The 12,688-nt window shown below is 45.5% G+C and overlaps 1 protein-coding gene across 1 annotated transcript in view; it reads left to right on the forward strand.

Annotated features, from left to right (window-relative positions):
* The window catches only part of LOC311325894 (protocadherin-15-like), a gene marked incomplete at both ends in the record, with an annotated part of 380,555 nt that overhangs the window by 250,549 nt on the left and 117,318 nt on the right, over positions 1-12,688 (forward strand). The window contains 2 exons of the mRNA XM_084458712.1: positions 965-1,270; positions 6,825-7,055. Of these exons, the coding sequence (XP_084314838.1) occupies positions 965-1,270; positions 6,825-7,055 (537 nt within the window). The remainder of the gene's footprint in view (positions 1-964; positions 1,271-6,824; positions 7,056-12,688) is intronic.

Genomic DNA, 12,688 nt, shown 5'->3' on the forward strand with positions numbered 1-12,688 from the left:
GAACCATTGTATATGATCATAAGTAACCTTAAAACAGGGCTAAACATGCATTTTCCCTTTACTACACCTTTAAAAATACTCGCTAATTTGACTGATTTTCTCGTTTGTATAGAGACATGTCATCTAATCTGGCAAATATAAATTGCTGGACCTGTTCATGTCATACAGCCAAACAAACTCCTCATCTGATATTAAATCGTCCTCTAAAGCATATACGTATCAAATGTTCTCTGGCCATTTTAAGAGACATTGTAGCCAGCCAAAAATGTTCAGCCACGTCGTTTTCCGCAACAAGTAGCTGTTGCAGAATGACTTTGTTGCTTAGTGATAATGGATTTCCACCACTACGGCAACGCGTTGGAATGTTTGCGTCTGCTTAAAGTCCCTATTGAATATATAAGAGCTGAGTGTGCCTAGTCATTGGTGTGTGTGTGTGTGTGTGTGTATGTATGTGTGCGTATGGCAATCAATCCTGGACATCAATTGCAAATAAAGGAAAGCTGCTGCAGGATCAACACAGCTGCAATAATAATAATACTTATAATAATAATAATAGTAATACTACTACTATTGCTAAAAATAATAATAATAATAATAATGAAACTCAACAACAAACCTCAACAATCTGTTTAAGAAAAAAAAAAATCCCCCATATACCAGACCTGATCAAATGACCGGCTTGTTCTTAGGGTTCTGTGAGTGCATTGTGAACTTGAAAGGGCTGCTTTTTTCCATGATGCTCCTTATACTTGGAATACCTTCCAACAGACTCTAAAGCTTGAGGTCCTTCCTTCAGTCACATAGTTTAAGTCCATGGCTCTAGACCTATAATGTAGCTTAGCTTATTGTACTTTGCGTTTTGTTGATTTGTGTCTCTCTGTAAACTCACCTCCATATTAGCGACCGCTCCACAGTCTCTGTGTGTTTTTGAGCCACTCTAATGCCCCCCTCCCCCCTCCCCCAGGCCACAGACCCAGACTTGGGCCCCAATGGCCAGGTGCGCTACCGGATCATCAACCACCCGGATCTCTTCACGGTCACGGCCAACGGCAGCATCTTCACTCGGGCGCCGCTGGACCGGGAGGGGCGGAGCCACTACGACCTGGTGGTGGAGGCGTCGGACGGGGCGGTGGACCCCCGTCGGACCTACCTTACCCTCTCCGTCCAGGTCACCGACATTGACGACAACAGCCCTGCCTTCTCCCAGGAGATCTACGTGGCCAACGTGCCCGAGAACAGCCCTGTTGGCAGCGTGGTCCTGGTCCTCACCGTGAGTGGGGGATGACTGTGCGTGCGTGTGTGTGATACTGTAGGTATGTGTATGTGTGTGATAGATGTGTGTGTGTGTGTGTGTGTGTGTGCGTGTGATAGGTGTGTGTGTGTGTTTTAAGTACGTATGTATATCTGCTCCTCGGCTTAAGGTGTGTTGGTGCAATGGCTATGAGGATCTCTCTCTCTCTCTCTCTCTCTCTCTCTCTCTGCCCAGCAAGGGGGCAGGGCTTCAAAGAGATGCTGTATAAAACTCACCCTTTAACATTGTTTAACTTCAAAGCATCTGCAGATATCAGGCGATTTGGCTTCCATTTAAAACCCTTTAGCATTTCAAACGCGCCATGGAGGGGTAAACCTTCTTACTGTCAGAGTAGTTTACTGGAAGTATGACTAAAAGCTGGCGTTTCCCACAATGCTGTGCAGCTTTAGGCAGGGATCCCTCTAGGGCTGTACCCAACTCTGAATTTTGGGAGTCAAATCAGATATACAATGGTTCAGATCAAAACGTTGACAAAACTAGCACTTTTGAGAAAATCTGATAATTGCTCTACCACCGTTTTGGTCATACAATGGATGTGGGTGGGCACCGTGAAAAATCATTCAAAAAACATGTTAAACTCTCAATTTCAAAAACAAGAAACTCACCGAGGTGTTAGTTGGCGTTCTGACATATAATTCGCCATAAAGTAAGATTCTAGTTCATCTGGAAAGCCTTTTTTAAATATTTAGCATATAACTATTTAGTCGCAGCACATACGTGTGTAAACCTCCGCAAACTAGGTAGCCTAGCAACATAAACAATAACAATAGCTACCGTAAGTAGTTCCGCTTCCTGAATCCCCTCTGTGGATTGATCTACACATCTACAACGGTCGCTTCAATACAAGTCAATGGATTTCATAAAATGATCAATAAAACCCTACAGGATTCATACTTTGCGGCGAATTTGATGTCAGAACACCAACGGACTCCAATTACCCCCTCGGTGAGCTTCTTGTCTTTGAAATCGAGAGTTTAACATGTTTTTGAAAGATTTTTCAAGGTGCCCACCCACATCCATTGTATGACCACCGTTTTGGACCAAAATGGTGGAAGAGCAATTGTCAGACTTTCTCAAAAGTGCTAGTTTTGTCAACGTTTTGATCTGAACCATTGTACATGATCATAAGTAACCTTAAAACAGGGCTAAACATGCATTTTCCCTTTACTACTCCTTCAAGTGTCTTCTTAAATGTCTTCTTACGAACTTCGTAAGACCAACCCTAAGAAAGATCCCTGCCGGATTCATGAATGGGTGGAAATGTGTTCCTAAACCGCCAAAGTGTTCTCAGCTGTGCTCCCCTTCTTAAGTTGAATGCGCGTTCTCGTACACCTGGATTTGCATAAATGCCCCGCCAGCTCCTTACTACAGCGTTGTGTGCACACAGAATCCCCAGACAGCGCAAAATAGTTGATTGATGTTCAAGTTCACGTGCAAATTCGACATATTATCACGCAACATACCAGTAAAATGAGCAGTGAGATGTTTCTCCACTGGCTCTTATAACATGGACACTAAGCTTAAAGTCGCACTAAAATGAAAAAAACATTCTGTCCCATTTTGGTTCACATAATTGGTCATACTGTTCACCTATTCAACGATGTATGCCAAACATTTGACAAAATTCTACTTTTGTTGTAATCTTATATCAAAGTATATACTTTCTTACTTCCTGGAAAACGGTAGGTCACGTGCAATGACGACAACAGGTCCCTTAGATTTTAGGCCAATAATCTCACGACATCCACCCATCAATCAATGATATCCTTCTATCGAATCTGTTCTTAAAACCCGTCCACTTGTCAATGTTCCAATCAAATTCCTCTAAACACATGTCCCACCCTCATAGCTTGTTTCCGTCGGAAACACGGGAAATTAGATGATCTCAAACGTCCGTTTCAGTGCGACTTTAAGCAAGTTGAAAAAAAAAGAAAACAAGACGTATGTGGACTTTTAATACAAAGGGCAAAATATATAGCCTACATGAAGTGCTGAGAGCAGATGATTTAATTGTACAGTTTAGTTAAATGCATGAGTAGGCTACTTGTGGATATTGATATGCCCTATCTATATTATGTAGGCATATATATTTTAGTTAAGCATATTAATCACGTTTATTTACAGAATGTAGATGTGTCCATTCTGAGGACTATAGAATATAAGGTGCTGTTGTGCTGAGTCTGAGTATAGCGACTGAGTTTAGAGCTTATTTATTCATTCACTGTCATTTGCAGTGTTTGTGTAGTGATTTTATTTATTTTAGGACACCAGATATCTCGTAGAATCATGACTATAAATGTGAAACGTAATTGGAAATGATACAAATATTCTCGTATTTATTATTATTATTTTTTCAAGCCTAGGATGTCTGTAGAATTGATGTGAACGCAATCACCTCGGATTTCTCATAAATTCAGCCCTTGTGAACGGGCACACTCCAATCTGGCCTACCTACGACTGCATTTCCGCGTTCTTAAATCCTGTTCTTAGATAAGACCAAATCCGAGATAAGAAACCATTCAGGAATGTCAGAATTGTCCCGGGAACTTTGTAAGTGGAGTTAAGACGAAATTTCTTCTTAACTTCTTCTTAACTGCGTTCAGGAATGAGGTCCATTCTCCTCAACTGCGCATTTGAAAGCATGAGTGGATAAGCCCATGCGTTGGGCAGCAGTCAACGAGGAAATGTTTCGTCTGTCACTAAAGTATTTTGTGGATGTTAGAGCTCAATCAGTCTATGGGGGGGGATCCAGCGGAAATCTTAGTTAATACAAGAAGATTGAAAGCAGTTTTGTGTTGCATTTGGGAAATGCACGTGATTGCTGGCGCATAGTAGGCTAGGCTGGACGTAGAGTAGAGACCCCGGCGTGGAGAGACCCCGGCGTGGAGAGACCCTGGCGTGGAGAGACCCCGGCGTGTAGAGACCCCGGCGTGTAGAGACCCCGGCGTGTAGAGACCCCGGCGTGTAGAGACCCCGGCGTGTAGAGACCCGGGCGTGGAGAGACACCGGCGTGGAGAGACCCCGGCGTGGGGAGACCCCGGCGTGGAGAGACCCCGGCGTGTAGAGACCCTGGAGAGACCCCGGCGTGGAGAGACCCTGGCGTGTAGAGACCCCAGCGTGGAGAGACCCCGGCGTGTAGAGACCCCGGCGTGTAGAGACCAGCCTGAGCAGAGCGGGAGTAACTGGCAGTATTCTCACTGTGACTGACATCAGACTGTGAGTGACATCTAGTTCACAGAGGAATACAAGCAGAGAAGGGGGGGGGGTGCTGGTGGGAGTGGAGCTTGAGTGACATTTGGAGCGCGACAACACTAATCTAGTGTGGGGGGCAGCCGATGAAGAGATCCTAGCGACGGGTCCGTCTCTGGCCTGAGGAAACCTCCACCCCTGCCTCTCCCCCAGAGAGAACATTCCTCTTCCCTCCTCATTCATTCATCGCTGTTCTTGATCTGTTTGATATCAGCGTATGTCACTCCCCCGTGTATACCCACTATAGGCCTCCATCTGACAGCTTCTCAATACCACCTTGACTTTTTCAGCTGTGTGTGTGTGTGTGTGTCCGTGTGTCTGTCCGTGTTTGTGTGTGCGTGCATGCCTGCTCTGAGTCCTACTGTATAGACATTGTATAGAAAGACAGCTTCTCCTTTGAGAACATTATCATTTAAAAGCAACAAGCCAACTAAACTAAACTATTCCTTGCTTCATTTGATCAGTGCCTCATATATTAGTTTCCCACTGAGAGAAAACATACTATAAAAAGAAGCATTTAGTATTCATTGAACAAGTGAGTGTCACATCTTTTCCACTTTTTTCATCTGTCACACTCTCACACCTGGCTTCCCTCCTCTCCTCCTCCCCTCCTCTCTCCTCCTACCCCTCCTCTCCTCCTCCCCTCCTCTCTCCTCCTCCCCCTCCTCTCTCCTCCTCCCCCTCCTCCTCCCCCTCCTCTCTCCTCCTCCCCCTCCTCTCTCCTCTTCCCCCTCCTCTCCTCCTCCCCCTCCTCTCTCCTCCTCTCTCCTCCTCCCCCTCCTCTCTCCTCCTCCCCCTCCTCTCCTCCTCTCCTCCTCCCTCTTCTCTCCTCCTCCCCTCCTCTCTCCTCCTCCCCCTCCTCCTCCCCCTCCTCTCTCCTCCTCCCCCTCCTCTCTCCTCTCTCCTCCTCTCCCTCCTCTCTCCTCCTCCCCCTCCTCTCTCCTCCTCCCCCTCCTCCTCCCCCTCCTCTCTCCTCCTCCCCCTCCTCCTCCTCTCTCCTCCTCCCCCTCCTCTCTCCTCCTCTCCCTCCTCCTCCCCCTCCTCTCTCCTCTCTCCTCCTCCCCCTCCTCTCTCCTCCTCCCCCTCCTCTCTCCTCCTCCCCCTCCTCCTCCCCCTCCTCTCTCCTCCTCCCCCTCCTCCTCCTCTCTCCTCCTCCCCTCCTCTCTCCTCCTCCCCCTCCTCCTCCCCCTCCTCTCTCCTCCTCCCCCTCCTCTCTCCTCCTCCCCCTCCTCCTCCCCCTCCTCTCCTCCTCCCCCTCCTCTCTCCTGCTCTCCTCCTCTCTCCTCCTCCCCCTCCTCTCCTCCTCCCCCTCCTCTCTCCTGCTCTCCCCCTCCTCTCCTCCTCTCCTCCTCCCTCTTCTCTCCTTCTCCCCCTACTCTCTCCTCCTCCCCCTCCTCTCCTCCTCCCCCTCCTCTCTCCTCCTCCCCCTCTTCTCTCCTCCTCCCCCTCCTCTCCTCCTCCCCCTCCTCTCTCCTGCTCTCCTCCTCTCTCCCCCTCCTCTCTCCTCCTCTCTCCTCCTCCCCCTCCTCTCTCCTCCTCTCCCTCCTCTCTCCTCCTCCCCCTCCTCTCTCCTCCTCCCCCTCCTCTCCTCCTCCCTCCTCTCTCCTCCTCCCCCTCCTCTCTCCTCCTCTCCCTCCTCTCTCCTCCTCCCCCTCCTCTCCTCCTCCCCCTCCTCTCTCCTCTCTCCTCCTCCCCCTCCTCTCTCCTCCTCCCCCTCCTCCTCCCCCTCCTCTCTCCTCCTCTTCCTCTTCTCTCCTCCTCCCCCTCCTCTCCTCCTCCCCCTCCTCTCTCCTCCTCTCCCTCCTCTCTCCTCCTCCCCCTCCTCTCTCCTCCTCTCCCTCCTCTCTCCTCCTCCCCCTCCTCTCCTCCTCCCTCTTCTCTCCTCCTCCCCCTACTCTCTCCTCCTCCCCCTCCTCTCTTCCTCCCCCCTCCTCCTCCCCCTCCTCTCTCCTCCTCTCCTCCTGCCCCTCCTCTCTTCTCCTCCCCCTCCTCTCCTCTCTCCTCCTCCCCCTCCTCTCTCCTGCTCTCCTCCTCCCCCTCCTCTCTCCTGCTCTCCTCCTCTCTCCTCCTCCCCCTCCTCTCTCCTGCTCTCCTCCTCTCTTCTCCTCCCCCTCCTCTCCTCTCTCCTCCTCTCCTCCTCCCCCTCTTCTCTCCTCCTCCCCCTCCTCTCCTCCTCCCCCTCCTCTCTCCTCTCTCCTCCTCCCCCTCCTGCTCTCCTCCTCTCTCCTCCCCCTCCTGCTCTCCTCCTCTCTCCTGCTCACAGGCAGTGGATGCAGACCTCTTCTCCAACGTGACGTACCGGATCAAGACTGAATCAGCCAGAGAGCTGTTTTCTCTGAACCCTCTGACAGGACAGGTGACCATGCTACAGACCCTGGACTTCGAGCACCTGGCCACCATGGGCCTGGGGGCCAACTTGACCTTCCAGGTGGAGGCTGTTGACGTGGGAGGGGTTATGCCCCCGGGACAGGCCACAGTCATCGTCCGCATCACGGTAAGAGTGTTGCACGGATATCGGATTATCGAAAATATTTAATAATAATTGCTTCCCCATGCATGCAGTTCATAAACCTATATGTTCATAATTAACAGGTGATATTATGTGTAGGCTGGTGGGTTATGCGCAACTGGATTACACCTACTTTTCAAAGGCGGACAAATAACCCGCATAATTTGTGTAGGGTGATGGTGCATACACGTTCTGGAGGGTGAGTTGGTTGGTCGGTCATTTGGCTGGTGAGCTTTCTGGACCGTAGGCTGGCAGGATGGTGGGTCCAGCATTGCTGCTACTCGGGATTTGATTGACTAAGATCCCATATATCCATTAAGACAAACACGCAAAAATGCACAAGCCATGTATTTCTCACATTTGAGAGACAATCCTCAGTGCACCTCTTTAATAGATCTAGAGCACCCCTTTAATAGATCTAGATCACCCCTTTAATAGATCTAGAGCACCTCTTTAATATATCTAGAGCACCCCTTTAATAGATCTAGAGCACCTCTTTAATATATCTAGAGCACCCCTTTAATAGATCTAGAGCACCTCTTTAATATATCTAGAGCACCCCTTTAATAGATCTAGAGCACCCCTTTAATAGATCTAGATCACCCCTTTAATAGATCTAGATCACCCCTTTAATAGATCTAGAGCACCCCTTTAATAGATCTAGATCTAGAGCACCCCTTTAATAGATCTAGATCACCCCTTTAATAGATCTAGAGCACCCCTTTAATAGATCTAGAGCACCCCTTTAATAGATCTAGATCACCCCTTTAATAGATCTAGATCACCCCTTTAATAGATCTAGAGCACCCCTTTAATAGATCTAGAGCACCCCTTTAATAGATCTAGATCTAGAGCACCCCTTTAATAGATCTAGATCACCCCTTTAATAGATCTAGAGCACCCCTTTAATAGATCTAGATCACCCATTTAATAGATCTAGAGCACCCCTTTAATAGATCTAGAGCACCTCTTTAATATATCTAGAGCACCCCTTTAATAGATCTAGAGCACCCCTTTAATAGATCTAGATCACCCCTTTAATAGATCTAGATCACCCCTTTAATAGATCTAGAGCACCCCTTTAATAGATCTAGATCTAGAGCACCCCTTTAATAGATCTAGATCACCCCTTTAATAGATCTAGATCTAGAGCACCTCTTTAATAGATCTAGATCACCCCTTTAATAGATCTAGAGCACCCCTTTAATAGATCTAGATCACCCCTTTAATAGATTTAGATCACCCCTTTAATAGATCTAGAGCACCTCTTTAATAGATCTAGAGCACCCCTTTAATAGATCTAGATCACCCCTTTAATAGATCTAGAGCACCTCTTTAATATATCTAGAGCACCCCTTTAATAGATCTAGAGCACCTCTTTAATATATCTAGAGCACCCCTTTAATAGATCTAGATCACCCCTTTAATAGATCTAGATCACCCCTTTAATAGATCTAGATCACCCCTTTAATAGATCTAGAGCACCTCTTTAATATATCTAGAGCACCCCTTTAATAGATCTAGAGCACCCCTTTAATAGATCTAGATCACCCCTTTAATAGATCTAGATCACCCCTTTAATAGATCTAGAGCACCCCTTTAATAGATCTAGATCTAGAGCACCCCTTTAATAGATCTAGATCACCCCTTTAATAGATCTAGATCACCCCTTTAATAGATCTAGAGCACCCCTTTAATAGATCTAGAGCACCCCTTTAATAGATCTAGATCACCCCTTTAATAGATCTAGAGCACCCCTTTAATAGATCTAGAGCACCCCTTTAATAGATCTAGAGCACCCCTTTAATAGATCTAGATCTAGAGCACCCCTTTAATAGATCTAGATCACCCCTTTAATAGATCTAGAGCACCCCTTTAATAGATCTAGATCACCCCTTTAATAGATCTAGAGCACCCCTTTAATAGATCTAGAGCACCTCTTTAATATATCTAGAGCACCCCTTTAATAGATCTAGAGCACCCCTTTAATAGATCTAGATCACCCCTTTAATAGATCTAGATCACCCCTTTAATAGATCTAGAGCACCCCTTTAATAGATCTAGATCTAGAGCACCCCTTTAATAGATCTAGATCACCCCTTTAATAGATCTAGAGCACCCCTTTAATAGATCTAGATCTAGAGCACCCCTTTAATAGATCTAGATCACCCCTTTAATAGATCTAGATCTAGAGCACCTCTTTAATAGATCTAGATCACCCCTTTAATAGATCTAGAGCACCCCTTTAATAGATCTAGAGCACCCCTTTAATAGATCTAGAGCACCCCTTTAATAGATCTAGATCACCCCTTTAATAGATCTAGATCTAGAGCACCCCTTTAATAGATCTAGATCTAGAGCACCCCTTTAATAGATCTAGATCTAGAGCACCCCTTTAATAGATCTAGATCTAGATCACCCCTTTAATAGATCTAGATCACCCCTTTAATAGATCTAGAGCACCCCTTTTATAGATCTAGAGCACCCCTTTAATAGATCTAGATCACCCCTTTAATAGATCTAGATCACCCCTTTAATAGATCTAGAGCACCCCTTTAATAGATCTAGATCACCCCTTTACTAGATCTAGATCACCCCTTTAATAGATCTAGAGCACCCCTTTAATAGATCTAGATCACCCCTTTAATAGATCTAGATCACCCCTTTAATAGATCTAGAGCACCCCTTTAATAGATCTAGAGCACCCCTTTAATAGATCTAGATCACCCCTTTAATAGATCTAGAGAACCCCTTTAATAGATCTAGAGAACCCCTTTAATAGATCTAGAGAACCCCTTTAATAGATCTAGATCACCCCTTTACTAGATCTAGATCACCCCTTTAATAGATCTAGAGCACCCCTTTAATAGATCTAGATCACCCCTTTAATAGATCTAGATCACCCCTTTAATAGATCTAGAGCACCCCTTTAATAGATCTAGAGCACCCCTTTAATAGATCTAGATCACCCCTTTAATAGATCTAGAGAACCCCTTTAATAGATCTAGAGAACCCCTTTAATAGATCTAGAGAACCCCTTTAATAGATCTAGATCACCCCTTTAATAGATCTAGATCACCCCTTTAATAGATCTAGATCTAGAGCACCCCTTTAATAGATCTAGAGAACCCCTTTAATAGATCTAGAGCACCCCCTTAATAGATCTAGATCACCCCTTTAATAGATCTAGATCACCCCTTTAATAGATCTAGATCTAGAGCACCCCTTTAATAGATCTAGATCACCCCTTTAATAGATCTAGAGCACCCCTTTAATAGATCTAGATCTAGAGCACCCCTTTAATAGATCTAGATCACCCCTTTAATAGATCTAGAGCACCCCTTTAATAGATCTAGATCACCCCTTTAATAGATCTAGATCACCCCTTTAATAGATCTAGAGCACCCCTTTACTAGATCTAGATCACCCCTTTAATAGATCTAGATCACCCCTTTAATAGATCTAGAGCACCCCTTTACTAGATCTAGATCACCCCTTTAATAGATCTAGAGAACCCCTTTAATAGATCTAGATCACCCCTTTAATAGATCTAGATCTAGAGCACCCCTTTAATAGATCTAGATCACCCCTTTAATAGATCTAGAGCACCCCTTTACTAGATCTAGATCACCCCTTTAATAGATCTAGATCACCCCTTTAATAGATCTAGATCACCCCTTTAATAGATCTAGAGAACCCCTTTAATAGATCTAGAGCACCCCTTTAATAGATCTAGAGCACCCCTTTAATAGATCTAGATCACCCCTTTAATAGATCTAGAGCACCCCTTTAATAGATCTAGATCACCCCTTTAATAGATCTAGAGCACCCCTTTAATAGATCTAGAGCACCCCTTTAATAGATCTAGAGCACCCCTTTACTAGATCTAGATCACCCCTTTAATAGATCTAGATCACCCCTTTAATAGATCTAGAGCACCCCTTTAATAGATCTAGATCTAGAGAACCCCATTAATAGATCTAGAGCACCCCTTTAATAGATCTAGATCTAGAGCACCTCTTTAATAGATCTAGAGCACCCCTTTAATAGATCTAGAGCACCCCTTTAATAGATCTAGATCACCCCTTTAATAGATCTAGATCACCCCTTTAATAGATCTAGAGCACCCCTTTAATAGATCTAGAGCACCCCTTTACTAGATCTAGATCACCCCTTTAATAGATCTAGATCACCCCTTTAATAGATCTAGAGCACCCCTTTACTAGATCTAGATCACCCCTTTAATAGATCTAGAGAACCCCTTTAATAGATCTAGATCACCCCTTTAATAGATCTAGATCTAGAGCACCCCTTTAATAGATCTAGATCACCCCTTTAATAGATCTAGAGCACCCCTTTACTAGATCTAGATCACCCCTTTAATAGATCTAGATCACCCCTTTAATAGATCTAGATCACCCCTTTAATAGATCTAGAGAACCCCTTTAATAGATCTAGAGCACCCCTTTAATAGATCTAGATCACCCCTTTAATAGATCTAGAGCACCCCTTTAATAGATCTAGATCACCCCTTTAATAGATCTAGAGCACCCCTTTAATAGATCTAGATCACCCCTTTAATAGATCTAGAGCACCCCTTTACTAGATCTAGATCACCCCTTTAATAGATCTAGAGAACCCCTTTAATAGATCTAGAGCACCCCTTTAATAGATCTAGAGCACCCCTTTAATAGATCTAGATCTAGAGAACCCCATTAATAGATCTAGAGCACCCCTTTAATAGATCTAGATCTAGAGCACCTCTTTAATAGATCTAGAGAACCCCTTTAATAGATCTAGAGAACCCCTTTAATAGATCTAGATCACCCCTTTAATAGATCTAGATCTAGAGCACCCCTTTAATAGATCTAGATCACCCCTTTAATAGATCTAGATGTAGAGCTTGGGCATGTTTATGCATGTGATAGCAGTTGTGCATGTGGTTTTACGATCAGCTGCTTAAGATGGATAGACAGACAGACAGACAGACAGACAGACAGACAGACGTGGACGGATGGATGGACGGACGGATGGATGATTGATCCCTGAGGGGAAATTATAAGAGTATAGGTAGTGTATTGGAACTCAATTCCAGTGATTGCGATGCTAATGTTGAATGTTGAAGCAGCAGGGCCTTCCTGATAGCAGCAGCACAATAGCTGTGGTATTACTGCATCTCATTACATGCAGCTCTCTTAATGATCACTTTGTTCGACCGGCTTTAGAAAGACACAAGTCTGTGTAATTTCCTTTGCAAACGAGGCTTGGATCCTGAACTATCTGCCCACAAAGACATCGACATCAGAACCAGGCGGATTAGCTTAGTGTTTCCAGGGCTAAATGACTCATTAGCTTTCTGACTGCAATTACGTCTGGGTTTCCAGCTGCACGCGTTCCCTCTTCAACCTTAAAGTAGATTAACAGCTGAATCCAAGCAAAAGGATTTCCCACCTCCGGCCCTGGTGCAGTGGTGGAGGGGATATCAGCCTTAGATGGCCCTGTACAGGTGGGGAGGCAACCTGCTGGTCCGGGGTCCCAGCCAGCCAGAGGGGGGAGGTTGTCCTCTGATAAGGACAACCGGTTTTGATGCGTGTCGTTTGGAAGGCTGCTGGATGGTG

This window comes from Borostomias antarcticus (assembly GCF_949987555.1).
Source record: "Borostomias antarcticus genome assembly, chromosome: 25".
Classification (NCBI taxonomy): domain Eukaryota; kingdom Metazoa; phylum Chordata; class Actinopteri; order Stomiiformes; family Stomiidae; genus Borostomias; species Borostomias antarcticus.